At 36.9% G+C, this 23,096-nt stretch overlaps 2 protein-coding genes across 3 annotated transcripts in view; both read right to left on the bottom strand.

Annotated features, from left to right (window-relative positions):
* LOC142351908 (uncharacterized) overlaps positions 1-23,096 on the bottom strand; it is a 438,132-nt gene that overhangs the window by 395,058 nt on the left and 19,978 nt on the right. The window lies entirely within an intron of this gene.
* LOC142351693 (uncharacterized) overlaps positions 1-23,096 on the bottom strand; it is a 127,791-nt gene that overhangs the window by 101,407 nt on the left and 3,288 nt on the right. Inside the window, exons 2-7 of the mRNA XM_075403835.1 lie at positions 20,240-20,560; positions 19,674-19,823; positions 5,627-5,823; positions 4,988-5,231; positions 4,190-4,374; positions 3,607-3,775 (exon numbers count right to left, since the gene is read on the bottom strand). Coding sequence (XP_075259950.1) covers positions 3,607-3,775; positions 4,190-4,374; positions 4,988-5,231; positions 5,627-5,823; positions 19,674-19,823; positions 20,240-20,560 — 1,266 coding nt within the window. The remainder of the gene's footprint in view (positions 1-3,606; positions 3,776-4,189; positions 4,375-4,987; positions 5,232-5,626; positions 5,824-19,673; positions 19,824-20,239; positions 20,561-23,096) is intronic.

Below are 23,096 nucleotides of genomic sequence, written 5' to 3'. Positions count from 1 at the left end.
AGTTTCAAGAAATATGAGCTCAGACCGATGTTTTTTGTTCAATATAGAGGAAACATCTTTCAAACGTTTGCGAATAGACAAGAAAAATCGTGTGAAATTCAAATGATTTCCACAACGGGGAAATTAAGAATTGCTTGCCCACCATGAAATCATCTTTTGATAAAAACTTGAAATCGCATGTGGTAGATAAAGTTACAAGTAATCGATGCAATTCCACCGATGTTGGCCAAACCATCCGACATGTTAGCAAGAGAATTTCGAAACATCAAAATAAAGATTCCGCTGCGGGACAACAACTCGTTGAATGTTGTGGTACAGCCCATAATATTGAACGGGTCATTCTCAATGCATGTCGCGGGGTTGAAAAACTACAGACAATAAAAGCGATGGATATCAAAAAGTTGAAACCGCAATTAAATACGCTCGACGGTTACCAGTTGCGGGAATTGATATTGAAAAAATTTCAAATGCAAAAAAAACTTAACTTCAAAAATTATCCAGATACATGATAAATCAAAATTTTGTCAACCCCAATAAGTAAAGGAAGACAACAGATAGAAATGAAATTAAAAACTCCTTTTCAAGAATTGAAAACAGAATAACCGGGAATTCCAAAACTCGGAATAGAGATTGAAAGCTTTCTGATGTATTAAATGTCAATAAAAAATTGTAAATGTGATTTTAACTGTAATAATTCAACGATTCATTGTTACTTTAACTCATTTACGAAAATTCAATCGATAGAGTTAATGACAATTCTATATACTTTGTAAATCATTATATCTGATTGTAAAATCAGTTTCAAGAAGCCGATGAACGCAATGTTCGATAACGTGCGTTTTTTAAAATCATTTTAATTTTTAATTGACGATTCCTTCTCTGCAACTAAACAGAAAGCCTAGGAAGGACATGATCTGCAAAGTAAACTGCTAAAAATTTGTGAACAAATAATTACACTATACGTAAAATATTTTCAACAGAATTAATAATCTAGGATATTTTCTGATTCATTCAAGCTAGCTAAGGTAACTCCTCTTTATAAGAATGGTGGCATCGATAAGGTAAGCAACTACAGACAAATATTGTCAATTCCACTTCAAATTGTTTGAAAAGATATTTTATGACAGGATTGTCAACTTTTTCAATTTCTCTTTCAATATTCAATTTCAACCAAAATCAGGTTCAACTGTTCATGCTATATTTAAAATGATGTGTAATTTGCAATCATCATTTGATGGCAAATCTCTTTGCACGGCAGTTTTTCTGGAGTCACGTAAACCTTTTAGCACTCTAGACAATCGCATAATTGTTTTGTATCCGGGATCCAGTATTAGTGTATTGACAAAACCACCAGTGAAAAGGATTCTTTTCGCTGGTGTCATGTGTCACATACGTCAAATTGCATAGATAGTTACCATTTTCACAACAGTTTTATCTTTGTTTGCGATTTGATTTGAAAAATAACCAACTTAGCCGTCAGATTGCGGGAATAGCTGCGAAAAGAGACTTCAGTGCCGTATAAAAGAAACAGATAATATAAGTTGAAAAAAATCGCTGTTCAAAAAACTGTAAAGAAAACCATAAACTAATAGAGCTTGTTAAAAATCATTGCTTAGAGGCCTTTTCATTGCTCAGAATTCCTTGCTCAGAAAAATTTGCTCCAAAAATAATTGAATTGTATGTAGAGAATTGATTCTAAGCTGTCATTCGCGAATCACATCAACTTTAAAATTTCAAAAGTGGTTCATCACTGTGGTGTTTTGTTTAAACTGAGACATGTTATTCGTCGGCGGCACTTATTGCAATATTAGAAAATTTAAATTGAACCTGTAATACAATAAGTTTTAACATAAAGTTTGACGAGAAAAAACACAACGAAGAAACGAAACCTACTCCTCAGAAGAGAATAGCTAGAATTATCTTCTTCAAAAAGTTTCTCGACTCCTTAACCACCATTATGAGGGAGCATAAAATTTAATCTGTTTTCAAGCTTCATTTGTATGAAGGTTTCAAAGAAGTTGTGTTGTCAAATAATTGAATGCATGGAGTAATATTAATCTTTTGCCAACTGCCTTGCCATTGAAATTACTACGTGAAATAATCACCAAAGAACTCTTTCGAAACAGTAATGCTGACTATTTCCTTAAAAATCCACTGTTAACCATGTGTAAATTTTGCAGCAATGTGAACTTAGTGATAAAGAAAATCAAAATCATGCTTTTTTTCTACACACGTACACTATGTTATGGATAATGTCATAGTTGATTACCAAGAGTTGTTCAATTTGTTTTATATTTCATGATAACTATAGGAGTGAATAGATTTCTTCGAGTTAGCTTCTCCTGCTGCTTCAGCTCATGTAGTCGTTTCCTGTCTATCTCCCAGGCGTCCTGAAGCTGAGATATTGGTTCATTTCCGCTGTTAGAACAGCCAGGAGGTCAAAGGCTTCTCGAATGGTATAGTATCACCGTCTTTGGAAACACAGTTGAAAGAACCCTGAAAGCTCCGATTTTTCTGAGCTTTGAGCAGTTTTTATTTTTATGTAACTTAATTGTTTCTTGGTCTGCAGTTTTGATCTTTACATCTCTAATGCGCAACCCTCTACTAATTTCTCTTAAAATTTGTATAAATAAATTAGTTCTGTTGATTCACAATTCCCATTGTTAATGAAATTTCTCATGGTACTTTTTTCGTTAAGAATAAATTGTTTTTGTATCATAAAGTCATTATTGTTAGCAAACGGCCAGCCAAGAAGGGCAAATTTCTGTTGCTGGTCCTTAGTTGGCATATTGTCACTGTATTATTGATGTCTTTGTATTGATGTCAACTGGAATTTTTAATTTAATCTCATTTTTAGATCAAATTAATGATGATTTTGCATTTACAATAGTTTGTTACTAGCCAAGTTTTCAAGTTCTAAAAGTTAAGATAAATAAAAAATTAATCAAGTGAGGTCATAGTCGATAGCCATAATCTACCGTCATTTATATCTCCGCTATTCAAGTAATGGTTAGGTGACTCTGCTTGAAGTCGCTGAGAACTTCTGGCGTTTATCGAGAACCGCAAAGCGGTTTGAGATGTTAAGTCAGAATTTCGAAGTGACTTCTGCATAGTCACTTAACCATGCTTAAAACACGAACGTTTTAAAATGACGAAAGTCAACTTCTGGCTAAGTAGCAACTTCTGGCATTTTAACTTCTGGCACTGCAGACTTTCGGCATTTTAGAATGTGAACGTGAGTGTTTTAATTTAATTTAGACAAAATTGCAGTCATCTTTCGTAGAACAAAATGGCACAGAATTTGATGTTTTGTGCTTTTGATGAAACTTACAAATTTCATATTTACACAAAACATAACTAAACGGAAAAACAACACATTAAACGAGGATAAGACATTCACTAGATTAAATTTGTTTTTTTTAAACTGGCGTTTTCTTAATTTTGAAAAGACAAAGGAAACACAACGAACAAATTACAATTTGTTGAAACTTCTTACCAAAAGACATCACTTGTCAGGTTCCGACTAGCAGATATATCAATAAATCTCTTTGGCTGTAATGTGCAGTTTACAATCTTCTGAATATCCAACTGATCTAATCTAACTACCTGTTGGTGCCATAGGAATCTGTCTCTGTGAAAAGTGTCGATCTCCTGAGAGAGGTTCCTGGCCCTCACTTCATTCCTAGTCTGGCTCTCTCTGAACAGATCCAGCAGCCTCTCCGTCTCCCCCCACACTACCCCCATCACTGTCATCTCCTCTGTGAATTCCACGTACCTGAAAATGTATTCAAAGAGGTACTCGACTGCAGCCATGTTCAAAACTGATATTTTGTTCATGTCCATTACCTCGGCAGTTGGTTTTATCTCTACTTAGCACGCTTTTGTGTAATTTACCTGTGTACTGAAGGATAAAGCACCAGAATAAGAGAAAAAACGCTTTAAACTAGCCACGGACCAAAAGATTTACCAAATTTTAAAGCTCCAAAATTTAGTTGAATTTATTTAAATTTAGTTTAAACTTACCAAAATTTAGTAAATTTGCCGAAAATCTTTAGCAGTACAAAAAATTGAGTAAACTTAGAGAGTGAACTGAGATGGGTTCAATTTGAACCAGAAGGTATAAGCACCTATTATACTGCCATGTATCAGTATTCCACACAGAATACCTTGATGTTAGCACGTCACTTACTCTTTGTAAATTGAGATGTATTTCTCTCTGGGATACACAGGACATCCACTACAGCCCTCTGTGAGTCCAGCTAGTAGGGTCTTCATACTTCCCCGGATGAGCGGCTCTTCCCAACATAAAGTGCGAAACAGATTACGATTGTGCATACCCCACGTCATTTTGAACAGAGAGAGGTGCTCCTGCTCCTAATAAAACAAGATTATTTCAAAACAATTAGCAGCATATTGAAACTCCATTTTTGCAAAAAATTTCCACACTCAGTTTGTGCCCCCTTTACTGGGTGCATATCATTTCCACTTCCGAAACGCACTTGCCATATTTTTGCATGACTTATTATTCAATGGCACGTGCATTGTGACTAGGAGGTGCATGACGCACTGGGCGGGGATTAAAAAGATCCCCGAAGTCCATCAACGAATTTGGCAGAAAACATTTTCTGTTCATTTGCACATCAATTTGTATTAAAACTAGCACGTTACCCGTTAAGACTAATTTTTGACCTTTTCTGTTTGTGCCCCCCCCCCCCCCTTAGTGGGTGCATATTATAAGCAACCCCTAGACGCACGTGCCATAAGAATTTACTATGCAATGGCACGTGCCCTGTAACTGGGGGTGCATGACGTACTGGGGGGGGGCTCCATTATAGTATGACACATTACCGAAGGGTTGCAATTCCTGGGTATTATGGTATACAACCGTATCTTCAAGGGTTTCCAAGCCGAGGGAAGGAGAGGCGAAGCATCGAAAAATCACTTTGCTTAAAAAGATCCTTAACTGTTCAAAATTAGTTGCACTAACCAGGTGTCTTATAAACTCCGAGATATGCTGAGCACTCTGACTGAGACAATTGAACAAATTAAGCAGGAGCTGAACAAAGTCCACACAGAAAGAGGGTGTCTTCGCACTCCCGCCTGGTGCACTGTTGCTGTTACTTGAAGTAGAAGTCAAGTTGTGCAGTAGGGTCGCTTTCACCTCAATCACGTACTCAGTTGCCTGTGCTTCTAGTCTTCGGAAGAATAGATGTGCGTCACTGCCACTCAACCTTAACAACATCAACTTGTCACAAACATTTGTATCGACTTTTTCCACCATTAGTGGGAGAATGCCATGAAACTCCAACCATGCCAACTATATTTACATTTATAGTCTGTCCCTTAAAGATGCGACGCAAGTAAACGTTTCAAATGTCCGGGTTCAACTTTAAAACATATCAATATTTTTATGATTGTTTGCCCGTCCGGAGTTTCTCGACTTGCAACCGTCTGGTTCTTACTATAGATTTGATAATTGATTGAGATATCAAAAATTTGGTAACAAAAAACTTGCACACAAATCACACGGCCATAAATCAGTCAAACTAGCTAAAACTTTATTTTTGAGCACAGAAAATCGCCGAATTTGCAAAATAGCCTTGTCGAATATATGAACGACACTCACTTATTAGCCAATTCTCTGAGTCTAAAATGGTTATGTACACTTCCAGAGGAGCTTGTTTTGGCACCAGATCCAACCGATGTGTCGGATGACTGTGTTTCCCTGATACTGGTCGTAATATTGCTACTCCCTGATCTGCTATCACCACTGGACATTACTGGGCTATTCTGTCTGTAGATTTTGTACACACTATCTCGTACCTGTAATCACACCACTTTCGCTTTTTATTTGCTATCAATAAAAACCTTAAAGTTACATTGAACTGAGTCAAATATCGGTACATAAGGCAGCTTCATTTATAAGACACATGAGAGGAAAGAAATCGTTGACTTTTTGAAATTGCGAAGTATTTTGTCATCGAAAATTATTTTATAAGCTTGGGAGGCAAAAACAACCTCCATAGATTTTTGTTACCACCTTGCGCTCATTGGTAGGCTTTTACTATGGTTCTCATGGCTAGCTAACGTGATAATTATATCAATTTTGTTCATTTTTTTCGCTAATATTTCCAAGTACGGGATGCTACGCAAAAACGTGTCGATTTTCGCTGTTTGAAGTAATTTTTAACTCATGCAGTCTACTAAATGGTAGCACGGCGGTAGTGCCATCTATATACCAATTGCATTCTGAAAAATACCTAAATGATTTATTTTGTTTTGAGTACAAAAGATCTACTAGAAATGATTCTTTAACCTTTTGCATCAACCTCTGTAGAAAAAAAGGCGAAAGAATGTCAGAGCGAATTCGCGCCGCAAAATGTTATAATCTGTTAGCAAAACAGAATCTCATTACAACTGCACTGTTAATGACAAAAGTAATCTTTATCACAAACTGAAAGACTCACATACTTAACAGCAGAGAGCTTGTAAAACAACAGAGTTTGTTCCGTAAGGGTCAAATCTATAACACCATTTACGTGCATGTTACAACATTATCAGAACAAGCCTGGCTTCTTTTGAAGTAAAGAGAAACTTAAAGGACCATGATTAAATTTTCTGGCATTAATTTTCCTTAATGAAACTGGAAATGGGGAAGTATACTTTTTAATGTATTTCCAAAACGTATGCATTCATTTAGCCTTAAAATAATCTCACAATTAAAGTTTTGAAGGGCAGAGTGTTGAGGACAAGCTACCCGTTGTGTCCCCTCCGAGTCTCTTTATAGATTGATGTTTGTTAAAGTTTGTTTATATTGAGTACTTAGAAGTTAAATTTTCTTTCTTTCGTTTAATTAAAATTATGAAATCGTACTGAGGGCAATGTTTTTTCAAGTTTTATAATTATCTAAATCTCAAAAACTACTAGCTTGATTTAAGATTTTACTAGTGGTTGATCAGACACCAGTATTTATGAAATTGTTCAAGTTAATTGTTTAACCATTAATAGATTGTTCAAATCCTATAAATCTATACTTTTGGCCATAATGAATAGCCAGTTTTCGGGATTTTTCAATTGTCTCTCTCTTCATCTTTTAAGTATCTGGTTAAGATCCTTTTGCAGACAAGAAGAAGGAATTCGCTGTCAGATAAGAAGATTTAGTAACGAGATTGGACAGAATTTAAGTATCTTGTCGGTAGTAAAGGTTCGTGAATTAAAGTTTTTTTTTCTTTTCCACTTTTTCATAGACTGGTTCACATTTTTTGCACACGTTGATTTCGGGAGCCAAGAATTGTTGAATGTTTCTGGATGAGTTTTATTAGGAAAGTTAAGAGAAAATTTCTTTGGATTGATTTAATTGTTTATAGCTCTTTATATTAGTTTATCTTTGTGCTTCTTTCGCACTGCATTTTTCGTATTCTACAGTATGACGAATTGTGATCAGTAAACAGGTTGCAGCTCAAAATTTTTTATGTGACCATTTAAAATAGTTTTGATGATTATTCCCAAAGACATGCGGAACTGAGCAATCTTTTTAAAATAGTCGTTCATACAATGGAAAACAGCAATGAAAAATGGAGTGGGAAAACTCCAATTGGCATTGAAAGAAAACATTACGAAAAATTTTTTGCACAAAAACAATTTTGAAATGCAAACTATTTGGATGTCACTTTGTGGTTGGACAAACTCCTGTTTCTTAGTGAGAGGATACAAGGGCTGGTACCAATATCCATTGAAGATGGTAGCTAAGACTTACAAGCACCTAAAAATGCGCATCTAAAAAATCCATCATACAAAATGGGGCTACTGGAACAAAGTTCATGTAGCTTGCATCTAAAATTGGTTTTACTCCGCAACTGCGGTTTAAAGGAACTTTATGCAGAATGAGGCAAGAGGAAACACTAGCCTAGAGAAACAAAAGATTTCACCCAAAACTTCGAACAAGACGAACTAAGATAAAGCGAAGCAAATATTTATACGTCGAAAAAAAAACATAGCAGGACAAATCCTGATCTACAATTCAAAGAATTATCATTGACCTAGCAGTATCTAGAAAATCATTCGTAAAAGCTTTTGGAAAAAGACTGAAGAGAAAAACGGTAGAAACATAAGTCAAATTACAACACGCGAACAAAACAATAATCGGGAAAGCAAAATTTTTTTCAAACACCGCTTCTGAACTATTTTGAACAAAATATTCTCAAACCCGAATAACCTTTCTATTCTTCTTTTGTCTGCATAAAAGTTAGTAGAGTATAAGTTGATCAAAAACTAAATTTTGCAAAATTTATTAGCATCAACTAACGGATCTACTGCGGCTTCTTTCACAATTAAGATAAAACCGGAAAAACGGCAAGCAACGGAAATTTTCAAGACCCGTATCTTGTCAAATTTTATTAAAAATTTTATGATAAAATTATATGAAAGTTTATGATATAAAACTACGGTAAAAAAGTTTATGATAAAAAACTATGATAAAATGAAAAAGTTCATAAATAACTGCAAACTTTTCACAAACAAACAGAATAACGTAGGACGAACTGCTCTCGCAACAATGGCGCGGCAAACAATTTAGAAGGAGCCATAGGCTAACAAAACTTTTATGTTGCAAAACTTGTTGACAGACGGGTTCAAAACCGCAATATCTTAGAAATCGCTAGCATTAACCTCAACGCTATACGCACTCTAAATGCTAATTGCTTACAACCGGTTTTATTTTTAGCAAATAAATAAATACTTAATTTCTGAAAGCGCTCAATTCAAACCAATCACAAAACGCAAGCGCGAATAATTTATTCCCGAAATCACTCAAACGTCGATCGAGAGCAATTATTAGCAGATGATTTAGCTACAAAAAATTGACACCAAAAAAATGACTAAAATTTACTAGCAGGCCCGCAAAAGCATCACAAAATCATATCGGAATAGGTTTACAAAAATTTAATTCTGTTTCGTACCAGCTCGAGCTCCAACCCATGCCCCTCGTTTCACCGCCACAACTCTTACCGCTTACACTACTGTTCCGTAGTTGTTGCGTCCATTACCCTATTTTGCAGCAATTTTTGTTAAGCGACATTTATGGCTTTGCTGTGTTTAAGGATCTTTATGTTTAAGAAACGTTATAAATTTGCAGATAATGAGCTTCTACGTTGTCGCATAGCGTGTCCGAAAACGCATGTAATTCGCTAGGCTGCATGCTTAGGGAGCGTTAAAACATGCGAAGATTAGGAACTTATACGTATAAATAAGTATATAAAAAAACAATTATAACAAAGAAGCATACCCGGCAGATTGCCGGGAAATAGCCGCCGTTGCTTCCAATAAGCATGATTGGGATTGAACGAATAGAATATATTGAAAAAAAAAAGATTTTTGTACAAAAATATTTTTAAGTCCGATTTATTTTGATGGCATTTCGTAGTTGAACATATTTCTGTTTCTTAGAGAGAGACTACAGGGGCTACTATCAATACCAATAAGCATTAGAGAGAGATAACTAATACTTACAGGAACGACGTTCAAATAGCGGGCATCTAAAATTGGGCTTTATGGGTTTATCCCGTTTCTATTTCTGACTTCAATTTTTTATACCGACTCTGTTCATTTTAAATTGCTTTGCTTAGCAACTGATGTTCAAATTCACTTTTAGCAGAATGAGAGAAGAGAGAAACTAGCCTAGAGAAGTCAAAAAGATTTCACGCAAAATGTCGAAAAAGCGGCAATATGGTAAAGCGAAAAAAAGTTTGACGAAGTAAAAAAAAAATACGAGCGCAATAATAGCCGGCTGAGAAGATGAGGGCGGCTATTAAAAAGATATTTTCGGTCCTGAAATTTGAGAGCAATTTTTCGCACCAACTCGGATGCCCCACCTAACAGCCATAGGTCATATCCCTTACGCCACCAATCAGGATCACTTTTGTCTATTGCTCTTTCTATATGAGCAAAATTTTGGTCAATGGCATTTGGCTCGCGTTTATTCGCTGGCCTGTTTCATCGCTGGCAAGCTTAATGAGCGCAAAACATGTGCAGACAAGGAGCTAAAATATGAAAAGAGAAAAATAGGAAAGAACAAAAACAAATTATGAAAAAGAACGAAAGAAAAAAAAACCAACTTCTCAACCATCTTGTCCACAAAATTATGCTTTCTTTTCCTCTTTTAAATAGACTCGAACCCTGTCCCCTCACAGACTTGAACCATTGACAGTCATTGGTCTTATCCTCTACGCTAATAATGCCTTATCACTTATTGAGCTTTTTAATTAGCAAATGGTTGGTTAGTGGCTATTTGGCTCGCTTTATTGCTATGCGGCAAGCTCTATGAGTGAGCGAATTAGGAGCTTTAATATGGCGATAAATAGCGTCTCAAAGCGCATGCATTACGCCAGGCTGCATGTTTAAGGACCGCTAGAACATGTGAAGATAGGAGCCTGAACATGGTGGTACAGCATTCGAGTTAGAATTAAAATATAGACTAGCAGGCCCGCAAACACACATCACAAGAAAAATCTTTCAACCGAATAGAATATTAAAAACAAATTAGAATTTATGTTTCGTACCAACTCCGGTTCCAACCCAAATGCCCCTCATTTAACAGGCATATGTGTTAATACCTATGCTAACGACGCGTATTTTTCCGTCTTTTACCCTATGTAGCAGTAAATTTCTGTTAAGCAACATTTTGGCTTTGCCGAGTTGCATATTTAAGGAGCGTTATAACTTGTGTAGATAACGAGCTTATACATGGTGGCAAAGCGCGTTTATTATCTACTGTCTATTCTTATTTCTGAATCAGGGAAATTCTTGTCAAGGTCTTTTATGGCTCGTCTGTTTTGGCAAGTTTAATGAGAGCAAAACATGAGCAGATTAGGAGCCAAAATATTAATAAGAGAAAGATTGGAAGGAAAGAAAAGAAAATACAAAAAAGGAACTAAAAGGAGCGAAAGAAAAAGAAAATCAACTTCTCAAAATTGTGGTCAAGGAAGTTGTCAGTCTTCCGGTTTCAATTGGACTCGAACCCCTGCTCCTCGCTTAACAGTCATGGGTCTTATCCTCTGCGCTAAGTATGCCGATTGCTTACGCCTATTGAACTTTCTAATGCAGAAAGAATGAAGAAAGAAAGAACGAAGGTAAAACTAAAGAATAAACGGAAAGAAATGAAGAACGGAATAAAAAGACAAACAAACACCAGTTTTTTTAAACCAAGTACATGCTTTTCAACAATTAATCGGGCTTGAACTCATGCCCCTCGCTTCAGAGCCATAGATTTTATCCCTCTCGCTACCGACGCCTGTTTCTTTTGTCTATTGAACTGATTAAATTTGCAAATGTTTTATCGTTGGCTATTTCTTCTCGTTGGCTTTTCCTAATGAGCACAGAAACATGATCACGAGTCCAGATCAGGAGCATAAGCATGGTGATGTAGGCTGCATGATTATGGACCATTAAAATATGAAGATAGGAGGGCTGTTAATGATTACGCTCAAGTGCAACTTTTGTTCAACTTAAAAGATAGATAGATGAGAGGGAGAGAATTAAATAAAGATGAGGAAATAAAGAAAGAACTAAAGGAAGAAGAAAATAAAGAAAGAAAGAAAAGAAAAAGAAAACCACACACCAATTTTTTAAACGCCGGTACATAATGCATCGTTTTCCGCCTCTGCTCGGGCTTCAACCCATGACCCTCAATTCACAGCCATAGGTCTATTCCCTTACGCTACTGACTCCTGTTGCTTTTGTCTATTGCATTGAATACATACGCAATTGTTTGGACATTGGCTACCTTTGACTCGCTGTTTTTTTAAGCTGCATTCTTAATGAGCACAAAAAAATGTGCAGATCAGGAGCTTAAGCATGGTGTAGGCAGCTTGTTTAAGGATCGTTAAAGCATGTGAAGACGGGAGCGCTGTAAACTATTCCGCTCAAGTGCAACTTAGATTGAAATTAATAATTATACAGATGAAAGGGAGAGAAGGAAATGCAGAAAATGAGAGAATAAAGAACGAAAGGAAGATATGGAAAACGATTAAAAGGAAAGATGCAGAACGGAAGGAAAAGATATCCAAATCCCAAACTTTTACCGCAGTAAACTATGCATCCATTTCCATCCCTACTCGGAATTGAACCCCTGCCGATCGCTTCACAGTCATAGGCCTAATCCTTTCCACTACCGACGCCTGTTGCTGTTGTCCACTGAACTGAATTTATACGCAAATTGTTGATGATCGGATTTTTGTCTCGCTTGTTTTTGTCAAGCTGCATTCTGAATGAGCACAAAAACATGTGCAGATCTGGAGCTTGAGCATAGTGGAGCAGTCTGCATGTTTAAGGATCGTTAAAGCATATGAAGATAGGAGCGCTGTTAACCATTCCGCCCAAGTGCGACTTACAATTAAAATAATATATAGATAGATGAAAGGGAGATAACGAAATGCAGAACGAATGAGTGATTATAGAACCAAAGGAAGATATAGAAAACGATCAATAGTAAAGAGATGAAGAACAGAAGAAAAAGATATCCAAATCCAAGATTTTTACCGCAGAACACTAAACATCCTTTTCCGCACCTACTCGGGCTTGAACGCATGCCCATCGTTTCACAGTCATAGGTCTAATCCCTTGCGCTACCAACGCCTGTTGATTTTGTCTACTCAACTGACTACATACGCAAATTTTTGGTCATTGGGGCTTTGTCTCGCTTGTTTTTGTTAAGCTGCATTCTTAATGAGCACAAAAAATGTGCAGATCAAGAGCTTAAGCATGGTGGAGTAGGCTGCATGTTTAATGATTGTTAAAGCATATGAAGATAGGAGCGCTGTTAACCATTGCACCCAAGTGCCACTTACATTTAAAACAATAGATAGATAGATGAAAGGGAGAGAATGAAATGCATAAACGAATGAATTTAGAACGAGGGAAGACAGAAAACGATTAAAAGGAAACAAATGAAGAAGAGAAAAAGATATCCAAATCAAAGATTTTTCCGCAGTACACTAAGCATCCTTTTCCGCACCTAATTGGGCTTGAACCCATGCCCTTCGCTTCACAGTCATAGGCCTAATCCTTTCCACTACCGACGCCTGTTGCTGTTGTCCACTGAACTGAATTTATACGCAAATTGTTGACGATTGGATTTTTGTCTCGCTTGTTTTTGTCAAGCTGCATTCTGAATGAGCACAAAAACATGTGCAGATCTGGAGCTTAAGCATAGTGGAGCAGTCTGCATGTTTAAGGATCGTTAAAGCATATGAAGATAGGAGCGCTGTTAACCATTCCGCCCAAGTGCGACTTACAATTAAAATAATATATAGATAGATGCAAGGGAGATAACGAAATGCAGAACGAATGATTGATTATAGAACCAAAGGAATATATAGAAAACGATCAATAGTAAAGAGATGAAGAACAGAAGAAAAAGATATCCAAATCCAAGATTTTTACCGCAGAACACTAAGCATCCTTTTCCGCACCTACTCGGGCTTGAACGCATGCACATCGTTTCACAGTCATAGGTCTAATCCCTTACGCTACCAACGCCTGTTGATTTTGTCTACTCAACTGACTACATACGCAAATTTTTGGTCATTGGGGCTTTGTCTCGCTTGTTTTTGTTAAGCTGCATTCTTAATGAGCACAAAAAATGTGCAGATCAAGAGCTTAAGCATGGTGGAGTAGGCTGCATGTTTAATGATTATTAAAGCATATGAAGATAGGAGCGCTGTTAGCCATTGCACCCAAGAGCGACTTACATTTAAAACAATAGATAGATAGATGAAAGGGAGAGAATGAAATGCATAAACGAGTGAATTTAGAACGAGGGAAGACAGAAAACGATTAAAAGGAAACAAATGAAGAAGAGAAAAAGATATCCAAATCAAAGATTTTTCCGCAGAACACTAAGCATCCTTTTCCGCGCCTAATCGGGCTTGAACCCATGCCCTTCGCTTCACAGTCATAGGTCTAATCCATTGCGCTACCAACGCTTGTTGATTTTGTCTGCTCAACTGACTACATACGCAAATTTTTGGTCATTGGCTTTTTGTCTCGCTTGTTTTTGTTAAGCTGCATTCATATTGCGCAAAAAACTTGTGCAGATCGGGAGCTTTAGCAAGGTGGAGTAGGCTGCATGTTTAAAGGTCGTAAAAGCATGTGAAGATAGGAGCACTGTTAACCATTGCGCACAAGTGCGACTTACATTTAAAATAATAGACAGATAGATAGATGAAAGGGAGAGAATAGAATGGAGAACGAATGAGTGAATATAGAACGAAAGGAAGATATAGAAAACGATTAAAGGGAAAGAGATGAAGAACAGAAGAAGATATCCAAATCCAAGACTTTTGCCGCAGTGAACTAAGCATCCTTTTCCGCGCCTACTAGGGCGTGAACCCATGCCCATCGCTTCACAGTCATATGTCTAATCCCTTTCGCTACCAACTCCAGTTGCTTTTGTCTATTGAATTGAATACATACGCAAATGTTAGGCCATTGGCTACGTTTGTCTAGCTGGTTTTTGCTAAGCTGCATTCTTAATGAGCACAAAAAAGGTGCATATTATGAGCTTCAGCGTGGTGGAGTAGGCCGCATGTTTAAGGATTGTTAAAGCATGTGAAGATAGGAGCGCTATTAGCCATTGCGCTCAAGTTCGACTTACATTTAAAAAAATAGATATAACTTGTGTAGAAAACGAGCTTATACATGGTGGCAAAGCGCGTTCATTATCTACTGTCTATTCTTATTTCTGAATCAGGGAAATTCTTGTCAAGGTCTTTTATGGCTCGTCTGTTTTGGCAAGTTTAATGAGAGCAAAACATGAGCAGATTAGGAGCCAAAATATTAAATAAGAGAAAGATCGGAAGGAAAGAAAAGAAAATACAAAAAAGGAACTAAAAGGAGCGAAAGAAAAAGAAAATCAACTTCTCAAAATTGTGGTCAAGGAAGTTGTGAGTCTTTTTCCGGTTTCAATTGAACTCGAACCCCTGCTCCTCGCTTAACAGTCATGGGTCTTATCCTCTACGCTAAGTATGCCGATTGCTTACGCCTATTGAACTTTCTAATGCAGAAAGAATGAAGAAAGAAAGAACGAAGGTAAAACTAAAGAATAAACGGAAAGAAATGAAGAACGGAATAAAAAGACAAACAAACACCAGTTTTTTTAAACCAAGTACATGCTTTTCAACAATTAATCGAACTTGAACTCATGCCCCTCGCTTCAGAGCCATAGATTTTATCCCTCTCGCTACCGACGCCTGTTTCTTTTGTCTATTGAACTGATTAAATTTGCAAATGTTTTATCGTTGGCTATTTCTTCTCGTTGGCTTTTCCTAATGAGCACAGAAACATGATCACGAGTCCAGATCAGGAGCATAAGCATGGTGATGTAGGCTGCATGATTATGGACCATTAAAATATGAAGATAGGAGGGCTGTTAATGATTACGCTCAAGTGCAACTTTTGTTCAACTTAAAAGATAGATAGATGAGAGGGAGAGAATTAAATAAAGATGAGGAAATAAAGAAAGAACTAAAGGAAGAAGAAAATAAAGAAAGAAAGAAAAGAAAAAGAAAACCACACACCAAAAACATGGAGTAGACTGCACGCTTAAAGGTCGTAAAAGCATGTGAAGATAGAGGTGCTGTTAACCATTGCGCTCCAGTGCGACTTACATTTAAAATAATAGATAGATAGATGAAAGGGAGAGAATGAAAAGCACAACGAATGAGTGATTATAGAACCAAAGGAAGATATAGAAAACGATCAATAGTAAAGAGATGAAGAACAGAAGAAAAAGATATCCAAATCCAAGATTTTTACCGCAGAACACTAAGCATCCTTTTTTTGCACCTACTCGGGCGTGAACCCATGCCCATCGGTTCACAGTCATAGGTCTAATCCTTGCGCTACCAACGCCTGTTGATTTTGTCTACTCAAATGACTACATACGCAAATTTTTGGTCATTGGCTTTTTGTCTCGCTTGTTTTTGCTAAGCTGCATTCATAATAAGCAAAAAACTTGTGCAGATTGGGAGCTTTAGCAAGGTGGAGTAGGCTGCATGCTTAAAGGTCGTAAAAGCATGTGAAGATAGGAGCACTGTTAACAATTGCGCTCAAGTGCGACCTACAATTAAAATAATAGATAGATAGATAGATAGATAGATAGATAGATAGATAGATAGATAGATTAAAGGTAGAGAATGAAATGCAGAAAGAATGAGAGAAGAAAGAACGAAAGGAAGATATAGAAAACGATTAAAAGGCAGGAGATGAAGAGCAGAAGATATCCAAATCCAAGATTATTACCGCAGAACACTAAGCATCCTTTTCCGCACCTACTCGGGCATGAACGCATGCCCATCGTTTCACAGTCATAGTTCTAATCCCTTGCGCTACCAACGCCTGTTGATTTTGTCTGCTCAACTGACTACATACGCAAATTTTTGGTCATTGGGGCTTTGTCTCGCTTGTTTTTGTTAAGCTGCATTCTTAATGAGCACAAAAAAAGTGCAGATCAAGAGCTTAAGCATGGTGGAGTAGGCTGCATGTTTAATGATTGTTAAAGCATATGAAGATAGGAGCGCTGTTAACCATTGCACCCAAGTGCGACTTACATTTAAAACAATAGATAGATAGATGAAAGGGAGAGAATGAAATGCATAAACGAGTGAATTTAGAACGAGGGAAGACAGAAAACAATTAAAAGGAAACAAATGAAGAAGAGAAAAAGATATCCAAATCAAAGATTTTTCCGCAGTACACTAAGCATCCTTTTCCGCACCTAATCGGGCTTGAACCCATGCCCTTCGCTTCACAGTCATAGGTCTAATCCCTTGCGCTACCAACGCTTGTTGATTTTGTCTGCTCAACTGACTACATACGCAAATTTTTGGTCATTGGCTTTTTGTCTCGCTTGTTTTTGTTAAGCTGCATTCATATTACGCAAACAACTTGTGCAGATCGGGAGCTTTAGCAGGGTGGAGTAGGCTGCATGTTTAAAGGTTGTAAAAGCATGTGAGGATAGGAGCACTGTTAACCATTGCGCACAAGTGCGACTTACATTTAAAATAATAGATAGATAGATAGATGAAAGGGAGAGAATATAATGCACAACGAATGAGTGAATATAGAATGAAAGGAAGATATAGAAAACGATTAAAGGGAAAGAGATGAAGAACAGAAGAAGATATCCAAATCCAAGACTTTTGCCGCAGTGAACTATGCATCCTTTTCCGCGCCTACTAGGGCGTGAACCCATGCCCATCGCTTCACAGTCATATGTCTAATCCCTTTCGCTACCAACTCCGGTTGCTTTTGTCTATTGAATTGAATACATACGCAAATGTTAGGCCATTGGCTACTTTTGTCTAGCTGGTTTTTGCTAAGCTGCAATCTTAAGGAGCACAAAAAATAAGCAGATCATGAGCTTCAGCGTGGTGGAGTAGGCTGCATGTTTAACGATTGTTAAAGCATGTGAAGATAGGAGCGCTATTAACCATTGCGCTCAAGTTCGACTTACATTCAAAATAATAGATTCATAATGAGCAAAAGAACTTGTACAGATCGGGAGCTTCAGCATGGTGGAGTAGACTGCACGCTTAAAGGTCGTAAAAGCATGTGAAGATAGAGGTGCTGTTAACCATTGCGCTCCAGTGCGACTTACATTTAAAATAATAGATAGATAGATGAAAGGGAGAGAATGAAAAGCACAACGAATGAGTGATTATAGAACCAAAGGAAGATATAGAAAACGATCAATAGTAAAGAGATGAAGAACAGAAGAAAAAGATATCCAAATCCAAGATTTTTACCGCAGAACACTAAGCATCCTTTTTTTGCACCTACTCGGGCGTGAACCCATGCCCATCGGTTCACAGTCATAGGTCTAATCCTTGCGCTACCAACGCCTGTTGATTTTGTCTACTCAAATGACTACATACGCAAATTTTTGGTCATTGGCTTTTTGTCTCGCTTGTTTTTGCTAAGCTGCATTCATAATAAGCAAAAAACTTGTGCAGATTGGGAGCTTTAGCAAGGTGGAGTAGGCTGCATGCTTAAAGGTCGTAAAAGCATGTGAAGATAGGAGCACTGTTAACAATTGCGCTCAAGTGCGACTTACAATTAAAATAATAGATAGATAGATAGATAGATAGATAGATAGATAGATAGATTAAAGGTAGAGAATGAAATGCAGAAAGAATGAGAGAATAAAGAACGAAAGGAAGATATAGAAAACGATTAAAAGGCAGGAGATGAAGAGCAGAAGATATCCAAATCCAAGATTTTTACCGCAGTAAATTATGCATCCTTTTTCGCGCCTACTCGGGCGTGAACCCATGTCCATCGCTTCACAGTCATAGGTCTAATCCCTTGCGCTACCGACTCCTGTTGCTTTGTCTGTTGAATAGATACCCAAATGTTTGGTCATTGGCTAATTTTGTCTCGTTGGTTTTTGCTAAGCTGCATTCTTAATGAGCAAAAAAATTGTGCAGATCAAGAGCTTCAGCATGGTGGAGCAGGCTGCATGTTTGAGAATCGTTAAAGCATATGAAGATAGGAGCGCTGTTAACCATTGCGCCCAAGTGCGACTTACATTTAAAATAATAGATATATTATGAAAAAGAACGAAAGAAAAAAACCAACTTCCCAACCAACTTCTTGTCCAGAAAAATATGCTTTTTTTCCTCCTTTAAATAGACTCGAACCCTGTTACCTCACAGACTGGAACCCTTGACAGTCATTGGTCTTATCCTCTACGCTAATAATGCCTTTTCGCTTATTGAGCTTTTTAATTAGCAAATGGTTGGTTAGTGGCTATTTGGCTCGCTTTTTTGCTATGCGGCAAGCTTTATGAGTGCAAAACATGAGCGAATGGCGAATTAGGAGCTTCAATATGGCAATACAGAGCGTCTCAAAACGCACGCATTACGCCAGTCTGCATGTTTAAGAACCGTTAGAACATGTGAGGATAGGAGCTTAAACATGGTGGTACAGCATTCGAGTTAGAATTAATATATAGATGTACGTTTTCATTTCGAACACGGAGAAATACAAATGGAAAGCATCATTTCATGCAATCGAGATCTCGTGTTTTAATGTACAAACATAACCGACTAAACGTCGGAAGAATTGCTCTGGAACGACTAGTGGGAGCTCTAATGAATTACCGCCTGCTTCAGTCGGGGGGGGGGGGGGGGTGGGAGGGAGGGAGAGAGGGAGCCTAAATGGGACTAAGAAGTTCAATAGTGGGCTTCAAATAGTCACTAGAGGTTAACATATACCACTATTATGATTTAAAGTGAAAACTGGCACCAGTTTCGGCGCACTTTTCATTTGACTTTTAATATTGAATTGCCGCCACTTGAGTTCAGCTGCTGAAATACTGATTGAGAGAGATTTTTAGATCACGCGAAACGCAAAAAGTCAAGAGCGTAAAAGTCACTCGAAAAGTCCAAAACGGTCAAGCAAAAATTTTGCATAAAAAAGACAGACGTTAACAATAATTGCTATGAACCTCGTTCAAGAGCAATTAATAACAGCCTCAGTTAGGTTACATATACAATTGTTCACACATGAAATTATGAAGAAGAAAATTATGCTCACAGAGGGTGTGGGAGACAGATCTGAGCAGAAATACTTACCATGAAGTTTAAATTCCAAAAATTCTGTCAAAACTTGAGTACCTCTGCCCAGACGGTGTTCAGTTCATCAGCAGAGAGGCGACTTGCATTCTCTAATTCGCGTAGTCTCCCACAAGAAGCACAGTCACACGCAGTTACTTCATCAGATCCACCGTCAGCAGCAGAAAGGGACAAGGGCAGAGGATCTCGCTCCTAAAGAAAATGTTTACTCATCCCGAAAATAAAAATTGTTGTATTTACTAGATTGAGTGTTTCACAACCAACTCCGTCCCATCACCCACACCAAGCCGTTGGTGGACGCCCGGATTACAATGACGTGTTATTCCATAGCAACGATGACCTTAAAATAAGCCCCTGCGCTTGGAGACAAAAGTTATATGTCGACAGTTTTTCGGTTGAGGTAATAGTTGCGTTTTTTCACTAAACGAGTCAAAAACATTATTGAAATTGCCTATCAAATTCAACTAAAATAGTCGAAGTGTCCTATGAAGCCCAATGTTTCTTTATCAATTACCATCACCAGTACTAACTCAATACTACCCCCTGAGTACAAAATATACCCGTCATTGTTGGACATACCTATCCACTCTGGATAAAATGTAACTAACCGGTTCGACATCTCGATCGTTGTCGAAGTCAAAATTCTGGTACTCATCATCATCTTCATCTTCGTTATGTTCGCTGCTCTGAATGCTACAAGATAGGTCAAGCAGGTCTCTCGGATGCGAACTGTGACGTAGCACACTTCCGAGACCTCCCCCAAATCTACCATCGGACCAAACCGAGTCAATCTCAGAGCTGGGTACAACAGGGGGTGGGTTCTGGTCATTGCTGCTTTGATGGCGCTGTTGACTTGTGCGATGTGAGAAGTCGAATGGTGGTGGTTGCAGACTGATTGTGGAACGACACGAACCACAGATCCAACAAGGCTGAAAACAGAGTACATTTCAGAAGACCGCCTATTTTTACTTTTCATGATTTTTTATGGACAACTGCATTGTTATTTTTATAGCACCCTAACTAATTACAAATTGAAAACAGAATTTACACAAATCATCTAAACAGATCGTTTAGATGAGAAAAATTTTAGCCCGTTTTCATCCAATTTTATCAAATTTCTAATGTGATTTTAACCAATTTTCTGTTCAATTTGCAACTTTTTAAAGATACTGAGAATCATGAAGAGTAAACTCATCTGACATCTGTCTTAATTGATTATTTGTTCATGAATTTTTGAGAAAGATCACCAAAATTATGAAGGCAACTCATCGAACTTTAAAACAATCTCTCTGAAATGTACTTCTTTACTTAAGACATTTCTTGTCCCAGAGGCCAATTTGACAAGATATGACAAGACATTATGATTGGAGAGTGCCAGTAATGCATTAATTATTCGTTTGCAACCTTGAGATTTAACAAACAAACCACAAGATGAGAATTTTTTCAGTTTTTTGTTTAGTCTGATTGCAATCAAACAGTGAAAATAACAAAAAAAAGTCATTAAACATAACCGACTAACGTCGGGCGAAAATGTTCAGACGAAAAATCGGTCAAACAAAAAATTGCATAAATAAAGACCAACAAGACTAATACAATTGCTACAAGCTTCGTTTGAGAGCAATTAAAAACAGTATTATCTGCGCAGTCAGCTTTTGATTATTTTAGATGCAATCGAACCCCTAGCGTAATTTTTTTTAACCACGTATCGAAAAAAGACGCCTCAGAGCGTGAATATACTTTCGAATTGAAAAAAATTGTTAACCTGCCGTATGTGACTACTTTCACTGTCTCTCAATCCATAGTCTGATTTCATCATGAAGGCTATTAAATGGAAAATTACAAATTTTTTATTTCTATTTGCAATTGCTCGATTCAGTTAATGAGATGTTCTTATTTGTTTTTACCGACCTAGCAAAAGCATTTTTTTTACTTCACAACTTATAGTTCTTTTTGGTGATTTTTCTTAGAAATAAGAATTTATCTTAGAAATAAAGTTTTATCTTCGTAATAAACATGATTTACACTTGTTATGGGTTCCATATAATATTCAGGGACTTCACTTACTCTTTTCTTCAGATTTTTCTATAAATTATGAACTTCATTCGGATGAGTTGCATTTTACTGTTCCTTTGTCGCATTGGTAATAGCTTCTTTGTCGTTTTCAATGATAACAACTTCAAAAATTAGAAAAACAATTTTCCGTCTATTCTTATTAGATCTGGAACCCTTTGATCACAGAATAACTTTTGGCAGCATTTTAAGTTACCAGCTTTTGTATATTTTGTACTAAGTCAAACAACTGAAAATTCGCATTTGCTGTCTAATAATATATACCATCTTCGTTTCTAAACTTCAGGAATATACAACGGTCTTGGTACTCATTTATTCAGGAGTAGCAAATGTGAGTTAAACCACGAGTCGTTTTGTATGAAATTACATTTTAATTTTCTATGCTTTCCAATAAGATTTTTAATTGTTCAGCGAGTGCAAAATTCAGTTGTTTTAGAAGAATTGACGCGGTTTTCCAAGAAATCATTTCCTTGATTTCACTATAGTTATTTTACATTTCATGTGCAAATTACCAGAGCGATTATTTTGATCACCTCCGTTACGTATTATTTTTTAAAATTAATTTGACACCAACCGGATCTCTCAAATAGGTGCTTTTCAAATCTTTTACCTTCTAAATTGCAAGGGATCCTAACCAATAATAAAAATCGAGAATTCCTCCTGCAATAGATGCATGAAGAGCTATTTTCAAATAGTTTATGCATCCGTAGCCACATTTCAGTTACTTATTTCAATAGCAAGTAATCTGTACTTAAAGTTAGGCTTTAGTCTCGACATCTCTAGAGCTTACACAAGAAATTTGAAATAATTTATATTTTCAATATTAAGTATTTTGGTTCATTGAACCAACACTTTCTCCTCTAATCAAATCCTTTTTCTTCTCTAAAACTCAGGCATGTGAACTCGAAGCTATGTTAACTCAAAGCTTTGAGCTTTTTTGGTCAAAGTCTCCTTTTTCTGTTGCAGCTAATTGATTTGCAGCTTTTTCAAAAACTTGCGTGAACTCATTGTGCTTTCTAAGTGCCCGTTACTAACATTTATTCCACCTAAAAACCATTAAAGTAGACGTTGCTCAGCGAAAAATCAGCCTAAATGGAATAATTTTTGTCTAGTTAATATCATCTACAATACGACTAATAACACAATCAATTTGCTTTAGCGTACAGTAATGCTGCATTTGTGAAACATAGCCTGCAGATCGCCAAAAAAAGCCGCGTTAGCACATCGGGATTGAAACAGAAAAAAAGAAATTAACCGAACTTTTTTCTTTTATTCTTTTTAGTGTCAAAAAATATTTTAATTTGTCGTGCAGTTTCAGTTAGATACTAAAACTAGACTTAATTCAGCTTCTAAAAAGCTAATAACCTAATTACCAATTTCAGCTAGCAAACTCTA

Source organism: Convolutriloba macropyga, chromosome 13, assembly GCF_964194025.1.
Source record: "Convolutriloba macropyga chromosome 13, txConMacr16.3, whole genome shotgun sequence".
Lineage (NCBI taxonomy): Eukaryota > Metazoa > Xenacoelomorpha > Acoela > Convolutidae > Convolutriloba > Convolutriloba macropyga.
The sequence above is the reverse complement of the archived record's forward strand: the minus strand, read 5'-3'. Positions and strand labels throughout refer to the sequence as shown.